This window comes from Typha angustifolia, chromosome 15, assembly GCF_048772165.1.
Source record: "Typha angustifolia cultivar Huaian chromosome 15, ASM4877216v1, whole genome shotgun sequence".
NCBI lineage: Eukaryota > Viridiplantae > Streptophyta > Magnoliopsida > Poales > Typhaceae > Typha > Typha angustifolia.
This window is the reverse complement of record NC_133253.1, coordinates 18677773-18700676: the sequence shown is the minus strand read 5'-3', so window position 1 is coordinate 18700676 and position 22904 is coordinate 18677773. Positions and strand designations below refer to the sequence as shown.

The following is a 22904-nucleotide window of genomic DNA, read 5'->3' as shown; positions in this document are numbered from 1 at the left end:
TCTCTACAATATCTTTCCAACAATATTAAAGGATAAAAAAGAAACTTTAATAATAAACACACCAACGTGTAGAGTAGAGTAGACGATTTTTTCTTTCAAACTTTATTCTGGCACTAGACAAACAATTAATAGAGTTTTAGCCGAATCTAATTATCTACACCAAGTAGTGTAAGTAAATAAGTGACTTCAAAGTTATTTATATGAATAGGTGAATTTTGGTACATATCAGTACCACCTTAGATAACCAGTACACATTTTGACATATAGTCAACAATTTCACATAATATAGATCGAGTTCTCAAAGTAATTTTTGATGGTTTTGGATTTGGCATCTTAGAACAAATTTATAGGCGGTGTATTTTGGAGGTTATTAGCCATTTTGCCGTGGTAAAGAATAATTTGTTTGAAATCTTAAAATTCTTACCAAGATGGAAAATTATTAAAAATTAATTCAAAATTAAGAAAATTGTTCAAATAGGTTGATGTGATTGCAGTTTGCTATCACTCCAATTTTGCATGTTGGTGTTCCAACGATGTAAAAGCGTTGGAACAATTTTTGAATAAGGAGAGTTTAAAAAGTCACAGTATTTAAAATGTATTCGAACGGATACCATAGTGGTTTAAACGACGTCCACCGAGCAATACTGCGAACTGCAAGGTGACCACGCTAGAAAAGAGGTAGTCTAAATACCAGTCAAAACATGTACTACCATTATACGTATTAAGCATACTGAAAAAAAGAAAGAAGAGAAAAAAAAATGGAGGTCTAGTAGTGTACTGTAAGATACTCAAGACGAGTTATTTTTTATTCGATCCCGCAAATATAGAACTCCAAGAAACACCTCTACTTCATTCGATTACTAAAAGACACAAGAGGTTGTAGAAACCAAAAAGAGATTCCCATTTCTTCATTGAAAATGTATATAAGTAAGTAGATCGATCACTAAATACCCTAGAAGAGAAACCCGCTTGGGCATTTCCACAAACTCCACACCCGCAAGGAAGGAGAAGCCAACGGTTCCTCCAAATTCTTGATCTGCAGAGGCGGCCTCCTTTCGGGTGGCAACTGTGGAAATCGAGGCCATCGCGGTAGTACTCGATCGAGGGTTCCTCGAGCCCTTGGAAAGAGACGCGCGAAGAACGCGTCGAAAGGTAGAGGAGAAGGTGTTCAACGGCATCTCACGGCGGGGGGAGGAGGTGGAAGTGAGGGAAGAAAATGGAATCGAGCACCTTGCTTTTTAATAGAGGTGGGCAGCGGAATCGCGAGAAGGGAACGCCGTCGTTGAAGCTCGAGTAGCACAACTAACTACAGTATTACTCCTAGAAGCCCCACCATTTAGCAATAGATTCGATAAGGCTGCGGAATACAATTGTTTTTCCCTCGTGTTTCTTATATCAAAGGTATTTTTTGTATACTTTTGCTATCTTCGTGGAGAAAATCCCATCCAAATGATTACAGCAGCTAAATCAAAGTCACATATCATAAAGGCATGGACATGAGATTGCCGCTCAGCTCTCTGCATAGATGGCAATATTAGAGTAACATGTCCCTAAAACTAAGAGTTATAAATAACCACTTTAGTGACGAAATCTATCACCGAAATAAAAAGTATGTATACGCACACACACATATATATATTTATTTATTATTGATAAGAAACAGATCTTCAAACTGAGAGATACAAACAACCATTACATTCGGGTGACTATAATATTTCACCTTAATATAAAGTACGTATATCGATATATTAAAAGAGATGGCAATAATAAAACGAAAAGGTCTCCAAACTGAGAGCTACAAACAATCATTTTGGTGACCTTCGCTTATTGAATTGAAGACGTGATTATATGACGACAATATTTCATATCTTTAGGTACCCAGCGTTCATCTGTGGAGCAGCAACCAACTTAGTATCGGAACTTCTTGGGTCGGTAAAAGCCAACAGGTCTACCATTTGTAGGTTGAATGGGTCGTGCGTTCATCTCAGCGTCCTTGCATAATAACAAGTCATAGAAGAAATATGAGTTTGAATCACATCAAGAATTTGAACCAGTACTATAATGTATTTCGTTTCATGCACTGTGATCCTTTAATTTGTGTTCACCAAACAGCCATAAACTTTAGCTCTCCTTTTTGAGTCGGAAAATAATATTTTATTTTTTAAGAAAGTAAAAAAAAAAAATAGTTTAATGATATAGAAAAGTACTTGGGACTTAACACTGGAGCCTTGTGTTCAGCCTAAGTCTAAAGATTTGGTCTCGAAAGCTAGCAGTTTTAAGTTCTAATCGAGATCTCAAAATTTAGTTGTTGCCTAATGTTGTAGAGTTATGTCCATGTATTCTATGGAAAATTGGTCATTCACGAAAGCTTTGCTTGTGGTAACTCACATCATCGACAGCTTCTCTCAATAGATCGACCTGACGTTTTGATACAGTCCCCACCTGCCAATAGCACAAGATGGGTTAATGAAATTCAACTTATTTTACCAGACATTTATGTAAACAACTCGAGAAGTCAATGAAATTAGTCGCAAGATATAGATAACAATGTCAAAATAGTCCAACAAACCTTGTCGAGAACGGACCACACGACTCCTTCGGTGCAGGGTGGAACTGTGAGAGACCCCATGTATCTATAGTAGTTCCTGCTTTCCCACTTTATACGCCTCGGATTCACCACTCCCACCACCACCTCTCCTTCAGGCACATCACTGATCCTCTTAATATACTTGCCCAACTAAAGAATATACATACAAATGTTAATTAATCAAACAATAAAGGAGATCAAACTTTCTTATCTCTATAACTACTACTACTACTAATAATAATCCACCAAACATGTGAGATTTCAATAAAAGAACACACCTCGACTAGGAATGAATTTGGCAAGCCGATCCTATACAAGATCCCAACAACTGCGATATTGTTATCGGCGCTTACATGAACCAAATGCGCCTCAAGGGCGTACCTGCGGCCATTGATGGTGTGCTCAGAGGGCGAGTGCCAATGCACCTGCTTGAGACTATAATCGGTTCCATTAATCTGTATACCTCCTGCATCCCCTTGCCATTCGAGCTAAATCGAATAACAATTAAGATTAAGAACAAATACATCAACCAATGATATCAAAAGATGTAGAAATAGAGAGAAGGATTCATCGCTTCGTACCTTAATATCATGTCCACGATTCTTTAGAACAGCGTTAGATGGCTTATAAGATGCATTGAGTTCGCCCAACTGAGGAAGTATCTGAACATTCATGTCTAATAGATCGATCGGCGACTGCATCTGACCGTTACCGCAAGCAGCCCAATCCGGGCGTATATTACCCCAGTTCTCGGGCCCAGTTTCAGTACCATTCAGATAGCTAAAGTCTTCCTCGTTTTCTATAAGAAAAGGTAGCGATTAGAAGGCTAGCAAGAAAGCGAACCAAAATATAAGGTTGTATACCTACCAACTTCCTGGGATGTGGCAAATGGGAGAGAGATGACGAGGAAAATGGTGGAGATGGCAAAAAGTTTGTTGACACCCATCTTTGCTAATGCAGAATGATGAGGAACGTAAGTGCTCTTTGAAGGTGTATTTATAGTGGGGGAGGAGCTGAGTAGATCTTGTAAATTGGAAGATGACAACCTAGCACTTGATGCATAAACTTTAAAAAATTAAGAAAAGAGACGTTGGACTTTAACTCAATACAATTATAAAAATAATACAACTTTAAATTTAGTGAGGAAAAAATACAATAGTAAATCCAATTTTATTGGTGTATAAATATTTTAGAAATAATTTTATACACTTTTTTAACCTAAATTAGGTATATCTATTATAAAAGAAAACGTTTTCTCATAAATAGCACGTGGCCTCTTGTATAGTTCATAAATATCAAGTATAGCCACCATTTCCGCGTCTTCCTCTTCCATTTGTGTGTTAAAAGGATATGATTAAGTAGATCTTAAAAGGTTCAGATAGAGTTGGAGGTATGACTTTAAAAAATATATTAGTTTATATATCTTAAATGCTTTCTAGTTATGGATATTATTTTTAAATTTCCACTTCATGAGTTCTCTATATTTCTTAAATCCTCTGTAGTTTTCAGTTCCACGTATCACCCCAACATGCTTTAATGAAATGATAAAGACTCAATAGTTTAATATTTCCCACTATATACAACTAACAATTAACTACCGGGAAACATCTTTAAATGATCAAATAAGTAAACGTAATAATTAAATAGATATATCTTGGCTTGCTCCTTTTCTTTGAATCTTTCCTTTATCTACTTTTATTTTTATCACCCTTGTTGGTCACGTGAATTGTGATCTTCTTATTCGAGGGAATATTTTTACGAGGGACGTGAATTAGTACTCGTATCATGGTACTTGGACACGAGAGCACGGATGGAGGCAAGAAGTTTATATAATGTATCACACCGACTCATTTAAGACTAAGAAATTGAGTAATCAACTATGCCAAGTCTATTCTTAGCAGCCTGCTATGAGTTCATTCGCAGTAGTCCCAGTCCATTAACCCCACCAGTTAAGTTAAGTGCGAGCAAACGTGTTGACGTCTGATAATAATTAAGTTACATGGTGTACGGTTTCATATTGTTCGGGAGAGACGAAGAAAACTACAAGCAAGTACGTAATAGGAGCCTTGCAGCAGGCGTGGACTATAGACTTGTGGACAATCTATTGCCGCACGGATGCATGGTGATATGATATATAAATTTGAAGAGTTGACTATTTTACTTTTTAGGCGTCTAATTTGTTTCAAAATTTAAGTGCAAAATTAAATGTCTCCCGAAAATTACTTGGAACATTCATCTCCAATGCAGGACTCCAAATATAAAGTCTACTCTATATTTAAATAATATCTCTGTTCATGAAAGCGACTGTATTTAATATTTGATACATGGTATCTATGTGAATTTTGTGTCATCTATTTATGTAAATGAATTTCTAATTCGCCTACTTTGAGACAATCCTAGCTGGGAAGATGTATATTGATCAAAAACTCGAACTAATGACATGATACAATAAGGACCATTACATCGACCAAGTGGCACTTAGAGCATTGACTCTGTACATAAGGGGCTGCATCTAGCTAAAGCTCGAGAGATGCAACTTGCAAAGAAGATAACATAGATCAATCAACGTAGAAACTTTCTCTCTGGCTCTCCAGTGTATGCTTAATTTAGTCACGTTATCAGTAGAAACAAACAGTATATGGTAATGCACATATAAACAAACAGTATATACATATATTAGCACCTAGAAGAAACGATTCCTTCTGTATCACAGAAATCAGGTATCTTTAGTTTAAGCTTTAAGTTACTGAAGAACACAATATGACACAATTGACAAAAGAAATCCAACTGCATGAAAGTGGCTAGTTACTCAACTTCAGATTCATCAGTAGTATCCACATCAAACAGCGGAGGGCTGTCAACCATTGTTGCCGTCTTCACTGGTTGAGTAATCCTGATCCTCATACTCGTCTTCCCAAGGATATCTGAAGGACTGGAGTAAATCACATTTCTGCTCAACATTGCCTTCCACCTTAGCGTTCCAGCATCCACGTATGTCAAGGACGTGGAGAGCTGTGCATTTGGTGAGAATGGCATCGAGCCCTCGGTCGCTGAAGCGACCGTAGGCTAGCTCAAGAATTTCGAGCTTAGGCATGGAGTTAGCTACAGCCATTGCCTCGTCTTCATCTACCTTGGCAACTGCATCGTTATCCAGGCATGGCTCTGGTGGAGGCATGTTTCTCCTCAGCTGAACCAATGACTTGCAATGCCTCCCTAGTATTTCAATGCCTGTGGAGGTTATCTTTAGACAGTAACTGATGTCCAGAACTGTTAGATGTGGAAGGAATTCAGCATATTTCTCCACTATTTGGTCAGTTACATCACTCATTGGAATCTGAAGGACATTAAGAAAGCTGGCACTGCAACAAGAAACAAGTTCAAAATCTCAGAAAACAGAAGGAACAGACATAAACAAGTTATGGTATCTAATGGTTTATAAAGGTGCCGAAGATATTCATGGACAGTAAGAATTTATTCTATAGCTAGCACAATAAAAGGCGAGAAGATTCACCAAATGGTTAATGTGCATTCACAATATGGAGTCACATACATTATTATCATACACGAATTGTTCCAATAAATGAAAAATATACAGATATTTATTGTAACTTAACCACTAAAAGTTTCTACAGCAAACTTTTAAATATATACTAAACAAGCTCATGCTTAGTTAACAAGAATTTTAACTACACAGTATCTGTTCAGAAACCGTACTCTTAATGTTAAGACTTAAAACTATGTGACAGGAAGGCCCGGCAACATGAAGACATCCAAGGTCTCTGCTCAACAATTCAAACATGTTCCAAGATATAAAGCATTATAATTATATTTTAGAAAGAAGCAGTCAATTAATAGACCAAATAACAAGACGCAATTAGCATTGCTGTTTGAAATATGTAGTATTCTGAAAATAGAATAAGATATCTACTTTTGAACTAAGATATCTTATTCATATTAAGAACTCTCCTTTTCAAAACTTAAAATTTACACTCTACTAAATATAATATAATGAGATAAGCGATTCAGTTCAAGTCATGATAACAGTCAACTGTGACGATCTGCAAAATTAGCATTAGCCCCTAGGATCGACCTCTCTAATTTCTAGAGAAAGTTTCTTATAACAAATGGCAAATATTATAACCACAAACCGGCAGATCAGAACGTTAATTACAAAAATACTGCCTAGGAAATGACCTCCAGTTTCATCTATGGTTGTTTCTCGTTAGAGATCACCAAAAGTCACCAGTATATTTATACTTATTGTAGCAAACCTTCCCTTGTGAGCAAACCCGTGTTCATTCCTATTTCCTTTTTGAAGGAATATGATGAGGAAATCTATTATAACAAAAATATAAAGTTACACCAAATTCTTCTAGATGTGACGATATGCACGATAAATGATTTCTAGGAATGGACATGGTTAGAAGAAGTGCCACAATAGCAACAGAAGAGTGGGGAAATAAATTCTATATACATGCATCTTCAAAGAAGCCAATGATGTTGAACGCAATTAATATCCAAATTTCAGACATGCAAGGTTAAGAATGTGATCTGAACTTCAAACTGTGTCAGTAAAGCTAGCGCCTTAAAATCCTTTATCCAGGAAGGAGCTCATCCAGACTCATAACTCAGTAAGTAAAGAATATCTAAAGTTATAAAATAACAAAAGAACATTTATGAATTTTCTAATTAGTTGACGAGACAACATCAGAATGTAAAACGAATATGCATGAAGTTCTGAAAAAGTTCAAGCTACTAAAGGTGTAGGTCATTCTTATTTAAATGACACATATGCCTGATGAGATTTGAACTCATGTCTGCTGCTCTGAAACAATGTAGAATCACCATCTTTAGAAGCTCAACTAATAGAAGACATTATGCTAGATGCAAAAACAGCTTGGGAAATGGAAAACTTAGAACTTGATCACTGCTCTGAGTCTCTGATTAATCTTTTAGGAATTGTAACTTTCTCGAAAACCTAGGATAGAATAAATTCTTAAACATGCTAGAGTTTGAAAAGGCTAATACAAGAAAGTTAACATCATTGAAATAAACATATTGTGCGAATGGATTGACCTCAACCAAGATGCAGAAAGAAGAACCGAGTTATCTGTTGATGCAGGAGGAAGCAGTGCTAAACTGAACTACCTTTTTGTTTACTTTCATTTCAATCTGAGGAACTGTAGCCTATAGTAAAAATAAATTCTTAATTTCACTTCAAGAGAATGGAATAACGAATTCTTTGCAGAGAGGCATCATGATGCAACAGATAAAACCAACTTCCCAAAACCTAGTCTATACATTCTCCTTTCTCAACCGTGCTTAGATGGATAAACTCAGCCATTTTGACTTCTTACCATTTTAAACTTATCATCTTATTTTATGGCTAGGAGAAAGAATGAAGATAAAGAACAAGAGTTGTACAGTAAATTAAAAGTTCTAGACATAATCTTCACAAATAACTAATACAACCAAAACAAAACGAATGGCATATGCCAAGCTTCCAAGGAATGAAGGTTGCAATTAGTGGTCTCTTTGTCTAACCTCCAGACTCTGCTAACTTAATGGAATTCCAACAACTAATGCCCATGAATTAGTTTGAACTATTATATAGTCGGTATGAAAATTTCCAGACAACATAACTAGAAAAGAAATATCTGCCATTTGCTACTAAACATTTGAGGATAAAAATCATGGGGAGATGAAAAAAAAGGTACTATGAAAGAAACTAAAGTAAATCTTTACAAAGATTACACCACAAAATTGAATAAAATCGAATGAAGTAACCAATACCTTCACGAAGGAATGAACGAAATAATAAATAGAGGCACACTTATGGAGAAAACCATAACCATACTCAAAGAAGCATCAGAGAGAAACAATGAGAGCATCAAGCAAATCTAATAAACCATCAAATGGAAACATGACCAACAAAATACCATAACACCACCCTCACATATAAAAAAAAAAAAAAGCATCCATTAAATATTATTAAAACAAAGAAAAGGAAAATGCAAAATAAAAATTAAAATAAATCCATGGATATATACTTGAGAAACCCAGAAACAGAACACAGATTTTTACCGTTCAATTAAAAAAGTAGGACAAAAATCTAAAACAATAACAACAACTTCGCTAGAACAGTAACAACACAAAACATAAAAGCGAATAAACTTTACAGAGAAAAAGCGGAGCAAGAAACATAGAGACGTCTTCCATACACCAACACACCGTAAGAATCTCTTCTCCTATCACCACTGAAGGGATTAACAACCAAAACAGAGACCATCTAACTTACGGATACCAACAAAAGAATAAACCCATTAAATATATAATAAGAATAAGAGTAAGACGAGACGAAGACTACGAGACAGCGGCGAATGCGAAGCCGGAGTTGCCGACGAGGTAGGCAGAGAGGCGCCGGACGGAACCCCTCGACCGCCGGACGAGCCGCCGGACGACGGAGTCGATGACATCAGAGCGATTTACGCGGCGGCACCACGCCTCCACGTCGATGTCGGCCCAGCAGTACGGCCCCGCCACTGCCTCCTGCCACCCCTTGCACACGAACGGCACCGTCCTCACCATCTCATCGGCCGGTAGGATGCGCACGAATATTAACGCCAGTAACTCTGGGTTCATCCCCTCCCACCACCGGAGCTTATATTCTCCGTCGCCGTATCCCGCCCACTTCTCCATCTCCGCTCTCGCGCTCTCTCTCTCTCTCTCTCTCTCTCTCTCTCTCTCTCTCTCTCTCTCTCTCTCTCTCTCTCTCGATTACGAATGGAACGAGAGTGAGAAGTAGCTTTATAGCGATCGGCTTCGAAAGAGAAGTGGAATTGTGTAGATCGTCGACACGTATATGCACCAAATGGATCGGGCGGCTGGAGTTTACCCGTCTTTTCGTTGATCCTTTTAGCGTCTGGGGCACTGGGCTTTGGCGTTTTGCTATACGAGGAAGGATTTTCGTTGCTTGTGCCGGTTAAATTTAGGTTTTTAAATTGGACTCTGTCCCGCATATTATTCTTACTATAGTGACATAATACTTGTACATATCATGGTAGGACTCGAGATTTATGGGCCTACATCTATGTTGCACGAATATCCAGCTTCGGCCTGGTTACGTGAAACCTTGGACACGATTCAAGTCCAAAAAGCCCAATAAGAATAGCTTAGAGAGGCCTCCACAAAGTAAGCAGAGACGTGTCAGACTTGGCGTCTAGCTCGATGCTGCGCCTCTTCGGAACGAGACGGATCAGACATCGCACCACGCTTACCGTGGGAATATCAATATATAGGGAAGACTTGCGCCATTTGATCGGAAATTGGAATCTTTCTTCTTTGGAGGTCAAGTTGCACAGCTCCAATTGCTTCCTACCGGAGAACAAATTTTAATAGAGTTGGTAGATATTTTTCTTATAATTAAGAATGTTATGAGTTCAACTTTAACTCTAAATAATATTATGAAAAAATTATTTGATGATTTAGTGATTTAGTAGCTCGGTTCGATTCAGTTAATGACTTAGCAATATAGTTAGCTTGCAGCGTAACGGCTTGGAGCAAATAGCAAATATCAGCGGCGTTTGGTTTAAAGTAATTATTCGATAATGTATATGACTTGAAGTTTAGACTAGATAGCTAAAAAATTTGACAGAGTCTAAGTGCCTCTGTATTTAAGGAGAGTTGAGCTCATGAATGATTATATATAAAAAAAAATAAAAAATAAAAAAGCGCCGAACCAATACAAACATATTAAAAAGACAGCGATTCAATCACGTGTATCGCTAGGCGATCGTAGCCGTTTGATTGATGCAGCCAAGGAAGACCATCCATGTGGTCCCATGATTGGCCTCCAAAACAGACTCGAACCGGGACACACTCATTCGACGAGCGAAACGAGGGGAGACCTAGTATAAAATATCTCATATTCCAACCTTACCACCACTGGATCATCATAATTACGAATTACCCTTCCCAACTAGTACGCAGTTATTTTCTACTCAACTAAGGGCATTTCCTTCCTTCCCTTTTCTATTAATAGCAACGCGATTGCCCTAAACACCCGGAAGCCGCCTTCACCGCTACGCTATTCGTCAAGGAGAAGGGAGAGCCCCTTTATTGGTCCTCTCTCCCTTCTTCCATCTCCTCCTCTACTTTCCAGACCCCAAGTTTAAAGCTAGTACCAAAAGAACGATATAGATCTCATCTTCTCCTCTGCGATGGAACTCTCCGAGAAATCTCGCCAATCTCTGCTTCCGAGCTTCCTCTACTCGTCCTCGGCCACCAGGACTCTGGGAATGGAGAGGATCTTGACACATAATGCTAGATCGCCGGCGACGACTTCTCCTTCGCCAGTCGGCGGCCGTTCTCGGGCCGGATCTTTCCTCATCCAGGCTCCGAATGAGCCCGGAAAGATTGAGATGTATTCGCCTGCGTTTTACGCCGCCTGCACTGCAGGAGGGATCGCGAGCTGCGGACTCACGCACATGTCTGTCACGCCGCTCGATCTCGTAAAGTGTAACATGCAGGTGAGCGAGATCTGTTTGCTTGTGGATGAGATCTGGAGACATGGTTCAGTAATTTCTTTGTTTGGTGCGATTTGGAGATGGCTGTTATTACTGATCCATTTTTCTAAGGTTTTCTTAGGGGTTTTCCCCAGATCCGCGCGTTTTCTCCTGTATCGATTTTTTCCTGTTCATTTTTGTTTTTCTAGAGCTGTCGGTGAAGTTTCCTCTCTTGTTTGCAGCATTTTGGTAGATCAATTTGTACATAGAACATATCTTTTAGTGACGAGTAGGTGTGCAAGAAGAAGAATTAGAGTTTCATCTTCTGTACTCTAATATTGTTCATCCATAACCTCAGCTAGAAAATTTTATTTGATCTTTTCAATTTGCAAGCAAGGCAATCTGTCTTTAGGTTAAATAATCGATTTTCTCGGACCTTCTGCAGAAGTTCTGAAACAATGTATTAACCTCATGTTTGTTCACCTTGTTTGGTAATCGTTACTGATTAATTCACTTGATTTGTTCTTTCATTATACCTGAGTTCTGCGAACTTGAGAGTTTATCTGGAACTTGTGTTGTGATTATGCTCGTATATATGCACATGAATAGTTCCTTTATGAAGAGTTTCTTCCGATAAAAAAAAAGTGGCAGGCTAATATTAGTTGTAGTTAGGTATATTAGTCGAATAGATTTGGTTTAATAAAATGATTATCCTAACCTGAAGTTTCTTCCGGAATTTCCAGATTGACCCGGCCAAGTACAAGAGCATCACGTCAGGATTTGGTGTCCTGCTCAAAGAGCAAGGTGTCAGGGGATTCTTCCGGGGTTGGGTGCCTACCCTGCTTGGTTACAGTGCACAAGGGGCATGCAAATTTGGGTTCTATGAGTTTTTCAAGAAGTATTACTCAGATATTGCTGGACCTGAGTATGCTGTCAAGTACAAGACCTTGATCTATCTTGCTGGATCCGCATCTGCTGAAGTCATTGCTGATGTAGCTCTCTGCCCCATGGAAGCGGTGAAGGTGCGCGTGCAGACACAGCCTGGCTTTGCTAGAGGCTTAAGTGATGGGCTTCCAAAGTTTGTCAGATCTGAGGGCTATCTGGGGTATCATTCAATCCTTGATTATCTTTCTCAACTGGTACTACTCTTTATGTGACACTCAATGACTTTTAATCATAATGTTTTGAATACAGACTATATAAAGGATTGGTTCCTCTCTGGGGGCGTCAGATTCCTTGTAAGTGCACCTTCTATTCACAGTAGTGGAATACCACACCGTGCAACTCTTCTTTTCAGATTACTGAATTGCCATACTAGGCATCTTTAGCTATCATTTATCTAATATTATTTTACCTTGTGTAGGCTATTAGCAGAAGCATGCTTATTAAATTTGATGTGTGTTGCCTGATTAGATAATAATATATAAATATTGACTTATTCTCTGCATTTGTGTTACAGTTTTATGTACGGCAGATAGTGACAAATTATCGTTAATGTCAATGTGACATAAAATATTGTTTTTGTATCTGTCCTTTGATTGCATTCACTACTTCTGTAATGCACATAGTTCTTCTTGAAATCTAGCTGTGGTTTTTGAGATTTTATATGTGCATATAGCAATCCTCCTCTCTGCTTGAGTCTTCTCCGGTTAATATAAGTGGAGTCGCACTCCAATGATGTGGTCGACATACCGATGTGCAAAGCATGCCTGGTCATACCCTAATTTATAGATTGTGGAGACTGCGAAGCAACTGGGATCTTAGTGTCAATCTTGTGATGGAAAACATTGTTTTTGTATCTATCTGTTGATTACAGTCAATATTTCTGTAATGCACATAGTTCTTCTTGAAATCTAACTGTGGTTTTCAAGATTTTATATGTGCATATAGCAATCCTCCTCTCTGCTTGAGTCTTCTCCGGTTAATATAAATGGAGTTGCACTCCAATGAAGTGGTCAACACACAAATCTACATTAAAAAGCATGCCTGATCCTACCCTTATTTATAGATTGTGGGGACTGCAAAGCAAAGGGGTTTGTGGTAAATGATTTTGAAATGTAGAAAATACTAAAATTTATTACTTATTTGATCTATTGTTTCTGGAACCTTTGCAAGTTACTGTGTTTTAAATACGGATAGCAGTAGTAAGTAGTAACTTGCAAACTGTTCTCAACTCTAAAGTTGGATTTAAGCTTTCGACAGCTAAAAATGAAAACCCACTTTATTTTTTTCCCTTATTGCAGTGATTCACACACTTTATTTTTTTCCCTTATTGCAGTGATTCCACATTATCATATTTGTAGTGCTCTTTTTCCTTTTCTTTTGGGCATTACTCCATAACAACAGTTGATTTTGGCATGCATATGGCTTCATGCAAATTTTTTTCTAGATATTTCAGTCCAACTAAGCAACTAGAGATGGTTTTTGGTTTAGTTCCCAAGGCTGCACATACTGAAGCTCGTGATGTGCAATGTGGGCTTATTGATATAATGATATGTTGAGAACACTGAATTATGCTGTTGAATGCCATTGTTATATAATAAAATCAGTATAAGTGCACTTTTTCTACTGGATGGCAGTCACTGTTACTCATGAGGTTCTACTTCTGATAGAAGTCCCCCATTGTTATGTACCTAGGTGCATACCAGTTCTCTTTAGTGTAAAAGCAGTAGGGAACTGCTCCTATTTCATTTCTATTGCTGATCACTGATGCCAAATGAGTTAAAAGATGTTCTGGTCCTGTTGCATTATTTTCTTTTTGATGATTCAAGTATTGTTCTTGCCTTCCTAATTCGCGTTCCACCTGTAATTTGGTCGTCTATGCAGATACCATGATGAAATTTGCATCTTTCGAGACTATTGTTGAGATGATTTACAAATATGCTGTTCCGACACCAAAAGACCAATGCAGCAAAAATCTTCAGCTGGGAATCAGTTTTGCTGGTGGTTACGTTGCTGGAGTCTTCTGTGCTATTGTTTCACACCCAGCTGACAACCTTGTCTCATTCCTTAATAATGCCAAAGGTGCCACTGTTGGTGATGTAAGTTTTGTTTACTTTCACCTTCTCCCATTCTTTTCAATATCTTCGATCGTCTCAATATCTCCCATTCTTTCCAATATCTTCCTTAATAATGCTAAGGTGCACTGTTTCCTTAGGCTGTGAAAAAGCTTGGTCTTTGGGGTCTTTTCACACGAGGCCTTCCTCTGCGTATTGTCATGATTGGTACTTTGACTGGTGCACAGTGGGGAATTTATGATGCTTTCAAAGTCATGGTTGGCCTGTAAGTATTTCTGCAATCTTGTGATGTTTGTGAGGACAGATCTTGTTGTATTGTCCTTTGAAGCTCGACTTATGATGAGTTGATAAATTTTCAGGCCAACAACAGGTGGAGTTACTCCAGCTCCTGCCACCGAGATTGCTCAGCTGGAAGCTGGCGCTTGATTTCTTGGGCGGTAATAACAGCAGTTTTCTGACATTTATCTGCCCATCATAGATGGGATTGTAATATTTTTTGGAAGAGAGTCGTTTGTTGCTGATTTTTTTTTTTATTGTGGGATGGTATTCATCTCATCTCTAAGCAGTGAGAGAGGAACTCATTCAAAGGTAAAGATAGCTATTGTCATAATAGTTATTTAAAATTATCAAGAAATAAGTTTAGAGGGCAGAGGGCTGTAATTTTACCGACTGCACCCTGAGAATTTCAGGAAGAATTGCACAAATGAGTTATTACCTTATGCAGTTGATGTCTGGAATTCTGTTTTTGTTTGTAGGATCATTGCATCGATTAGATTACATGACAACCTATTTATGTAGCTCCTTCGCAAATATATCTGGCTTTACCCTTTTTATATGAGACTTTTGTTTTAAAAACTCCAGATATGTTTAATATATATTTTTATTGCAAATTCTTTTTATTTTATTGTATTTTGATCGATTTGCCTTCGCTTTAATATTTTAATAGTTTCTGACAATCTTATTTTGCATGTTCATTAGTTCGTAATAATAGTGTCTTTGAGAAACTGTTTTTTATTAGGTGAGATGGAGTTGTGAGAATAGTTGCGATTATTTTTTAAGCTTTTCGTATTTATTCTTATTTTTCTTTAAGAAAAAATTATATTAAAATTTTCTTTCATCTCCCTGCTACCATAATTTTTATTTACTATTTTGCTCATTTTTTATATAAATTTTAATTAATATTATTTCTTATGTCTCTAATAAATTTTTTTAAGTTCGATTGTTTCAGATATTTAAATTCTATATTTATTAATTTAAAAAAATAAAATCATCTTTCATTCATTCATTTTATTATATCTTGTTCCTATGAATGATAATCTTATTCGGTGCTCTATAATTTCTCTAATGAGTATTAAATATTAACTTAAAAAAAAAAAGAAATATGTTTGTATACAGGGTCACATTGGTCACCGCGCAGATTTCAAGATATTCATTGGAAATAAAACCATAGGAATTAAATTACTTTTAAGACAGAGTATATATATATATGAAAAAGATGAGTTAAAAAGTGAAAAAAAAAACTATTTTGTTTATATCTTTTTGGTATCAACTCTAATTAATATTATTTTATATGCATTAAAAATTTAATTTATTATTCTATAAAATCATCTTTAATGATTATCTTTAAATTACATCATTTTGATAAGTTAAAATTCATTTAAATATTATAACTAAAGAAACAAAAATTAAATCTTTTGCTCATATCTTTTCTATATCAACTCTGATCTAATAAATATCTTTAAATTCTATCATCTCAGTGAGTCAAAATTTAATTTAAATATTATAATTTAAAAAACTAAGAAATCGGTAAAAAGAAAGACCTTAGGTTGGTTTACCAACTTATTGGTAGTGACCAACGTAACTCTTTAAGCTATAATATTTAAATAAATTTTAACTCATAGGAATAATTGAATATGAATATACTTACTAGAGATAAAGTTATAAATGACTAAATAAATTTTTAATGTATATAAAATAATATTGATATAAGCTTATTTGAAAACGATATAAACCAAATGGTTTTTTTTCACTGGTTTTGTCATTTCTTTTCATAAAAATTTTGATTGATAGTATTTTATATGCGTTAAAAAGTTTATTTAGTTATTTACAACTTCATCTCTAATAGGTATTTCTAAATTTTCAATAGAGATGAAATTGTAGAGAACCAATTGAATCTAAATCGATCGAATTTAAAAATACTCAATAGATATAAAATTATAGAGAATCATGAATAAGCTTCCAATATGTATTAACTAACGTTAATCATAATTCATATGAAAAATATATGAGTAAAATAGTAAATAAAAATTGTTGCAGTAGAGAGATAAACCAAGAATTTACTGTAGTTTTCCTAGTGCCTTTTATGAAAAAAATTGATAGGGAGGAAAACAATGATGAAAAACGAAAAGTTTAAAAAAGTAATCACACCTGGCATGTCACACCTTTCTCACATAATAAGAGTTTTCTCTTTAAAATATTTTATTTTCTTTTAATACGATTAGAGAACGTGTCTTATCATTTTTTCTATTTTATTAAATAAAAATAGAGTTATCAAAAAAAATTTTTAAAAAAATAAGACGAGGACAAATCCATCGAAATAGTGAAATAGAAACAATTTATAATAGAAATATAAAAATATTTCTATTATAATGCCATGAAAAATATGCTGATCTCACTATCTGAGGCTAAACTATACCGAGACTGACCCAATATAATTAATCTTAATTACCCTCCAAAAATTTTAATCGTCGCATGCAAAATAAAAGAGTACTCCACAGCTACCGGTTTGTATCCTACCAGTCTGCCACGCAATTACTAAACTATCAGTTTATTGTCCACATCATAAGAGATATTATATATCTATGAATATCTTCCGTAAAGACGCAGATGTCTGATGTACTAGGAACGAAAGAGATGGAGGTCGAGACTGTAGAAGCCATCGCGTCCCTAAGCACGGCTCTGGGCACGATACCACCCGAGTTCATAATGCCGGAGCACGAGCAGCCCGTGAACAGCACGTGCCCCGGCTCGGGTTTCGAGATCCCGGTGGTGGACTTCGGCTGGCTGGACCGGGAAGCGGTGGCTCGTGCGGCGGCGGTGGCGAGCCGCGAGTCGGGCCTGTTCCAGGTGGTGAACCATGGGATACCGGAGGCGGTGATGCGTGAGCTGCAGGAGGTTGGTAAGGAGTTCTTCGAGCTGCCGCGGGAGGAGAAGGAGGCGTACGCGGCGGATCCGAGATCGGGGAGCTTCGAGGGATACGGCTCGCAGTTTAAGAAGGACGGAGGGAAGGAGTGGTTGGATTTCTTATTCCATACTGTTTGGCCGCCGGCTCTCGTGAACTACGCTATCTGGCCCACAAAGCCACGTACATACAGGCCAGCTCTCATCTCTCTCTCTCTCTCTCTCTCTCTCTCTCTTCTCTCCTCTCTCTCTCTCTCTCTCTCTCTCTCTCTCTCTCTACTTTATTTATATTGAATGTATGAATAGAATAAGAGAGGAGAAATCTTTCTCTCCTGTTCTCTTCATTCTCTTACATATATAAAGGGCAGTATACCTTTGGCTAATTTATTTACTCCTCATTTTTTTTTTCTTTTCTCTTCTCTTCTATCATATTCTCTCTAATCCAAACATATGATAATAAATATGTGTAGATTATTCATGATCAATTAGAGACTAAAAAATGAAATTTAGCCGAAAAAAATAAAATAATAATTAAAAATGAAGAAATATATATATATATATATCCATGTTGAAGATACATGAGTTGGTGTGTCTAGAAGGAGAAAGTCAAGGTCTTCTTAAGATCTAGCATACCTAGCTTATTATATGCAATTTGCTAACTTGTTCTTAATGAATGGAGCCTCGTATTTTAAAATAATATCACTCAACTACTTCGCCCTGCACTAGAACATGCCTTGCCTTTGGCGTGCCTATTAATTTAAGCGATCATTAAATTTTGGTCGTTGTCGTTTCAGAACAAGTGGGCTCAGAGTATGGGTTACTTTCACCAAGCCCACGTTGTAAGATAAAAAAAAAAAAAGAGAGAACCGTGTTGGAAGTAACCTTTAGATTATTTTTTGACAACTATAAGTTAAAAAAATTAATTAAAAAAAAAATATATATATATATAGATACTATTAATTGAATGGAATGTATATAAAAAAGAATAAGAGTATTTAGAAGGGTATAAAGATCGGCGGTCAATGATATATACAGTCTCCATTTGATCAATAAAATCCTTGCTTGAATTGGCAGTTAGCTCTTAATAAATTCACGTACTAATTATGACAAACTTTGTCGTTTTATTTTGATCACTTTTAACCATGGAAATTAACTCTGCAACACAAAAAATAGGACGGCCAACGAGGAATACACCAAATACATGGTGAGACTTGTGGATGAACTATTTGAGTGCCTCTCAATTGGGCTTGGGCTGGACAAGCATACATTAAAGGAAGCAGCTGGTGGCGAGGATCTAAAATTTCTGCTAAAAATTAATTACTACCCGCCGTGCCCCCGGCCGGACTTAGCTCTCGGCGTGACGCCCCACACCGACATGTCGGCGATCACCGTCCTCCTACCTAATGAAGTCTCTGGGTTGCAAGTCCTCAAAGATGACCACTGGCTCGATGCTAAGTGCCTGCCAAATGCCCTTATCGTCCACATTGGCGATCAGATTCAGGTAATGTTAGATCTAGTTTTATTTGACGTATCGATTTGTTTATTTTATATTTAGCTATTATTAGATGAAGTATACCACTGATTTGAGTTGAGCATTGGAGTGTTATGTTGCTCTATAATCTTTACTACGTAACCATAAGGAAATAAAAAATCATAAGGAAAAAGAATATAACATGTATACATGAAACATTATTAGAACTAATGCTTATAATCGTTTGCTTTTATGTTTATCGTCAGATATTAAGCAATGGGCAGTACAAGAGCGTGCTTCACAGATCAACTGTGAACAAGGAAAAGGTGAGGATTTCATGGCCAGTTTTCATTGAGCCCCCGCAAGAGATGGCTATTGGTCCCCTTCCACAGCTACTTAACAACGAGAACCCGGCAAAATATAAGACCAAGAAGTATAAGGACTACCAGTATTGCAAGATCCACTCGCTGCCCCAGTAATCATTCACCATGAATACACACACACACACACACACACACATATATATATATATATATATGTATATGTGTCTCTGTGTGTATTATGAACATTGTACTGAGGATAAGCTTTGGAATAAATTGTCTCCTACTCGCATTAATCATTGGAATAAATTTGGCTTTATGATACAGTTCCTCGCTTCCTTTTGCCTTCTCAAAAGACAAAAAAAAGATGTGAAGCTTCAAAGACAGGTAAAAAATAGCCTGGTTTTTACAAAAAAGCAAATCTAATGGAATGCTCAAAGGAAAAAAAAAAAGAGAAAAGAAAAGAAAGAAAAGGTTTTACCTTTAAAGGAGAGAGACCAAAAGATGAAATCCAGCAGCTTTGCATGAGGAGTGGACTCCACCCAAAAACCTGGCAGTCAAGCTTTAATCAACTGTTTATCATCTTTACTCCATGGATCCAAGTGCAAGAACCAAATAGATAATTCAGTGATTGGAGTCGAATTTTGCAAAAGAGAGTGCAGTGGAGTCCACTGCACACTCTACAAGTCAAACTCTAATCACCCCCCCTCCCCCCCCCCCTGCAACTCTCTTTTACCTCATCAATCCAAGTGCAGTCACAAAAGAGAATTTAGTGTGATTGGGATGGGATTCCGCAAAAGATATTGTCCCTCGCCAAAGGCGCTTCCTAATTCAACAGCAGCTCGGAGGAAGAGAAAGGTAAGCATAAAAAGAAGGCATCCAATGAGCCCAAAAGAGAAGAAGCCTTGATGGTATCATCATATTCTTAGAGACATATTAGGTATAAAAAAATAAAAAATAAAAAGGAAAACGAATTCGCATTCAACACCCTATATCTAACCAAATTATCTCTTAGCAGTGAGCACGTAACACGTTCTATTTAGCAAAGATTGGCTATAATGCTGTCCAACCTACTTACTCTAAGAGCTCTAATTAATTAAAGAAAAAACTGAAGTACTAAATTTAACGCGTTGACCGTTTGCCCAAACAATGTTTAAGTAAAAATTAAAAAAGATACGGAGTGATTGGAACGCAAAATCACTTAATTCTGGGTTGTTATCTGCAAATACTCCTGGGTGAAAAGATAAATAAGATAAAAAGCTGAGGCATTTCACTTGGGTAGGAAAAGACAGGAGCAACCTCTCGCTAGTACTAGTACTACTAGTACTGTTAAGCCCCCTCCCTCCCTGTTGAAGAAGCTTTTTAGTCCGGTCAAAGCAAGCTTAGGCTCACTAGGGATGACCGCACTCGGAACCTTCAAAAAAGAGGGAATAATCGCCAACACAGTACGCACACCTCGGAAGCACAGCAATATATAGCGAGAGGAAAGCAACTTCTTATCCTCTATATGGCAACGGCCTTGGAATCACAGCCGTTGATTATTCTCAATGGCCACCGCGTCCTCTATTTTTTTTTTCTCCCTATTTTTTTGTTCGTTTTTATTTTTATTTTTTTTCTGTCGGACGTGGGACAGGAGGAACTGGGTCGTGGGTCACCACTTGCTCAGGCTCGCTTCTGCACTAGGACGGGAATCTCTCAGAACTATCACGTTCCGAGGGAACGGCTTCACTGTTAGAGAGAGAAGAAGGAGAGAGAAGAAGGAAAGAGAAGAAGGAAACTGGAACTTAGAAGAAGAAGAAGAAGAAACCACTATTCCTGATCTCTTGCCCGTTTTTTACGCTTCCGGATTTGATTAGACTGGTGATTAGATACTTTTACGTTCAAATCATGACACTGCTCTCAGATACCTGAGCTCTCTCTCTCTCTCTCTCTCTCTCTCTTACAGTTGCTTGCGTATCTCATAACTCTGCAGACTTGACTTGAAATCTAGAGAAGAACGAGGTCTTATTCAAAGAAAGCTTCCTAGATTAATTTTAGATATGGGAAAAAGGAGAACGGGAACTTCCAAGACAAGCACGCATTAGTTATGTACATAAGCTACAGTAGTAGTTCCCTACAAAACTCAAAAGGAGGAAAGCAGCATAGTTTTAGATAAAGAGCACATAATAAGCACAAGGAAGCCGCAGTTGAATGGTAAAAGAGACTTAACAACTAGGTGAAGAAGTTGGGATGATGTTGAAGCCCAAGCCCTCGTTCTCCAAAACCAATCTCGGTTTCGTTGACGGCGAAGGGCCTTCATCTTGGTGCAATGCCCTCTTGTTAGTGGCACTAGGACTACCTAAAGAAACCCCAAATAGCTTCGGAAGCCCACTAGTACTGCTCTCTCCATTTGTAACGTTATCAAATGGTGGAGGCGACGGCTCCTCTGCGATGGTCAACGAGCTACTAGACGTTGTGCTCCCTGAGTTGATCCCATTATTCTTCCTATAATGGTAGCTTCCAAGCCCAAGAGAGAGGAGCTGCGACGCAGCCGAGCTAGGCGCCACGGGACGCACGTGGTTTTGAACGAAGTAGATGATGTCGTTATAAAGCTTCCTCATATGCCCGAGCTCCGACACCAACGCGGCATTACTCCGCCGCAATCTCTCGTTCTCCTCCATCAGCGCCGCCGCCGTGGCAGGCGGCGCTCCGCCGCCACTAACCCCGTTGATGCCGCCGTTACCGTTGTGGCCGGGACCCAAAACGAGCAAACGAGGAGAGGTGGTTATAGGGATGTTATAGTGGTCGTCGACGAAGTGGTGGTGGTGGTTATGGTGGAAGAGAGGAAAGAGAGGTGGAGACGACGGGGACGGAGACGAGGACGAGGAAGACGAGGTCTTCCTTCTATGGATCTCGCAGAGGAGATGCTTCTCGCCCTTCCGGAAGAACTCGTTCGCGAACTCCCACCTCTCCGGCACCACTTTTCGGAAACCCTGCGGCATTTTGCAAAAGAGTCCCCGTTAGATCTTCCAAAGACATAAAAGAGAAAAAGGTAGAAACGACGGAGGGCGGGGAGAATGGACGGGGAGAATGGACGGGGTAAAAAGGTCAAAATACGGACGTAGGTGTTGAGCTGGCGGACGAAGGAGGAGAAGTTGTTGTGCTTGAAGTAGTTGGGGAGGAGGTCGCGCGCGAACTCTGGAGGACGCCAGACGACGAACGTGGACACGCGGTCGTCCCCCCACGAGACGATGTGGTCGGTGGAAGGGTCGTCTACGAGTTGGTACGTCTTGGTCAAGAACGGAGCCGGCACGGGCTTGTGGGATTCGACTACTCCATTGCCGCCATTAACTCCAATATCCCAATGTCTCTCCATCTTAAAAATTCTCTCTCTCTCTCTCTCTCTTTCTTTCTTTCTTTCTTTCTTTTACCGAAGTGGTTATAGTTTGAGACTTCGGGAGAGATGGTGGGAGAGAGTGGAAGAAGGGCTTGGTTTTTGGGGTTTTAGGGAGGGAGACGGAGGGAATAAGTGTCTGGATGTCTGTCTGGGTATTGGGGTAAGAAAGAGAAATAGAAGATGGCTTCAACTTTCAAGGTAGACCCGTGACTCTCTCGGTTCTACTGGGGTTAAAGTTTATAAAATAGAAAAAATTTCTTTTGCGGGGGTGGGTGTTTGATTTGGTTTGTAGTTTTGGCTGGGTGTGACGCTTGGGCGCGGTCAGAGCGCGCACGCACTTAAAACAGGCATCAGCAAAGGCATGGATGGGGGGGGGAGGGGGGGGGGGGGGGGCTGACAAAGGTGGTGGAGCTCTGCCCCGTGGGATGCGAGGCTTTATACGAGTTTGT

At 38.3% G+C, this 22904-nt stretch overlaps 5 protein-coding genes across 5 annotated transcripts; 2 read left to right on the top strand and 3 right to left on the bottom strand.

Annotated features, from left to right (window-relative positions):
* Nucleotides 1–1624: 1624 nt before the first annotated feature.
* Nucleotides 1625–3533, bottom strand: LOC140779283 (alpha carbonic anhydrase 7-like). Its single transcript, XM_073124296.1, has 6 exons — nucleotides 3455–3533; nucleotides 3169–3386; nucleotides 2866–3075; nucleotides 2570–2737; nucleotides 2389–2442; nucleotides 1625–1992 (listed from the first exon to the last, which is right to left on the bottom strand). Exons 1-6 carry the CDS (start codon nucleotides 3531–3533, stop codon nucleotides 1909–1911), a joined length of 813 nt encoding a protein of 270 aa, XP_072980397.1. The 3' UTR covers nucleotides 1625–1908.
* A 1759-nt stretch (nucleotides 3534–5292) lies between these two features.
* Nucleotides 5293–9286, bottom strand: LOC140777027 (F-box protein FBW2-like). The gene is made up of 2 exons (XM_073120930.1): nucleotides 8955–9286; nucleotides 5293–5946 (listed from the first exon to the last, which is right to left on the bottom strand). Exons 1-2 carry the CDS (start codon nucleotides 9284–9286, stop codon nucleotides 5445–5447), a joined length of 834 nt encoding a protein of 277 aa, XP_072977031.1. The 3' UTR covers nucleotides 5293–5444.
* Nucleotides 9287–10639: 1353 nt separating this feature from the next.
* On the top strand, nucleotides 10640–14659 carry LOC140778516 (mitochondrial phosphate carrier protein 3, mitochondrial-like). Its single transcript, XM_073123281.1, has 6 exons — nucleotides 10640–11115; nucleotides 11835–12196; nucleotides 12286–12329; nucleotides 13918–14132; nucleotides 14249–14373; nucleotides 14468–14659. The coding sequence occupies exons 1-6, from the start codon at nucleotides 10807–10809 to the stop codon at nucleotides 14532–14534; spliced, it is 1122 nt and encodes a 373-aa protein (XP_072979382.1). The 5' UTR covers nucleotides 10640–10806; the 3' UTR covers nucleotides 14535–14659.
* A 2187-nt stretch (nucleotides 14660–16846) lies between these two features.
* LOC140778407 (flavonol synthase/flavanone 3-hydroxylase-like) lies at nucleotides 16847–19408 on the top strand. Its single transcript, XM_073123105.1, has 3 exons — nucleotides 16847–17482; nucleotides 18462–18789; nucleotides 19026–19408. Exons 1-3 carry the CDS (start codon nucleotides 16995–16997, stop codon nucleotides 19236–19238), a joined length of 1029 nt encoding a protein of 342 aa, XP_072979206.1. The 5' UTR covers nucleotides 16847–16994; the 3' UTR covers nucleotides 19239–19408.
* Nucleotides 19409–21207: 1799 nt separating this feature from the next.
* LOC140778931 (heat stress transcription factor B-4c-like) lies at nucleotides 21208–22704 on the bottom strand. The gene is made up of 2 exons (XM_073123835.1): nucleotides 22180–22704; nucleotides 21208–22051 (listed from the first exon to the last, which is right to left on the bottom strand). The coding sequence occupies exons 1-2, from the start codon at nucleotides 22432–22434 to the stop codon at nucleotides 21284–21286; spliced, it is 1023 nt and encodes a 340-aa protein (XP_072979936.1). The 5' UTR covers nucleotides 22435–22704; the 3' UTR covers nucleotides 21208–21283.
* Nucleotides 22705–22904: the final 200 nt, after the last annotated feature.

What these genes read in the sequence shown, in the direction of transcription:
- LOC140778516 (XM_073123281.1), top strand. Translation starts at nt 10,807, where the DNA reads ATGGAACTCTCCGAGAAATCTCGCCAATCTCTGCTTCCGAGCTTCCTC. An exon ending in TCGTAAAGTGTAACATGCAG is followed by an intron (nt 11,116 to 11,834) that starts GTGAGCGAGATC and finishes CGGAATTTCCAG; the next exon opens with ATTGACCCGGCCAAGTACAA. An exon ending in AAGGTGCCACTGTTGGTGAT is followed by an intron (nt 14,133 to 14,248) that starts GTAAGTTTTGTT and finishes CTGTTTCCTTAG; the next exon opens with GCTGTGAAAAAGCTTGGTCT.
- LOC140779283 (XM_073124296.1), bottom strand. Translation starts at nt 3,533, where the DNA reads ATGGGTGTCAACAAACTTTTTGCCATCTCCACCATTTTCCTCGTCATC. An exon ending in TGCCACATCCCAGGAAGTTG is followed by an intron (nt 3,387 to 3,454) that starts GTAGGTATACAA and finishes CTTTTCTTATAG; the next exon opens with AAAACGAGGAAGACTTTAGC. An exon ending in TGTGGTCCGTTCTCGACAAG is followed by an intron (nt 2,443 to 2,569) that starts GTTTGTTGGACT and finishes TGCTATTGGCAG; the next exon opens with GTGGGGACTGTATCAAAACG.
- LOC140778931 (XM_073123835.1), bottom strand. Translation starts at nt 22,434, where the DNA reads ATGGAGAGACATTGGGATATTGGAGTTAATGGCGGCAATGGAGTAGTC. An exon ending in TCCGCCAGCTCAACACCTAC is followed by an intron (nt 22,052 to 22,179) that starts GTCCGTATTTTG and finishes AAAATGCCGCAG; the next exon opens with GGTTTCCGAAAAGTGGTGCC.
- LOC140778407 (XM_073123105.1), top strand. Translation starts at nt 16,995, where the DNA reads ATGTCTGATGTACTAGGAACGAAAGAGATGGAGGTCGAGACTGTAGAA. An exon ending in ACAAAGCCACGTACATACAG is followed by an intron (nt 17,483 to 18,461) that starts GCCAGCTCTCAT and finishes CACAAAAAATAG; the next exon opens with GACGGCCAACGAGGAATACA. An exon ending in ACATTGGCGATCAGATTCAG is followed by an intron (nt 18,790 to 19,025) that starts GTAATGTTAGAT and finishes GTTTATCGTCAG; the next exon opens with ATATTAAGCAATGGGCAGTA.
- LOC140777027 (XM_073120930.1), bottom strand. Translation starts at nt 9,286, where the DNA reads ATGGAGAAGTGGGCGGGATACGGCGACGGAGAATATAAGCTCCGGTGG. An exon ending in TTCGCATTCGCCGCTGTCTC is followed by an intron (nt 5,947 to 8,954) that starts GTAGTCTTCGTC and finishes TTCTTGTTGCAG; the next exon opens with TGCCAGCTTTCTTAATGTCC.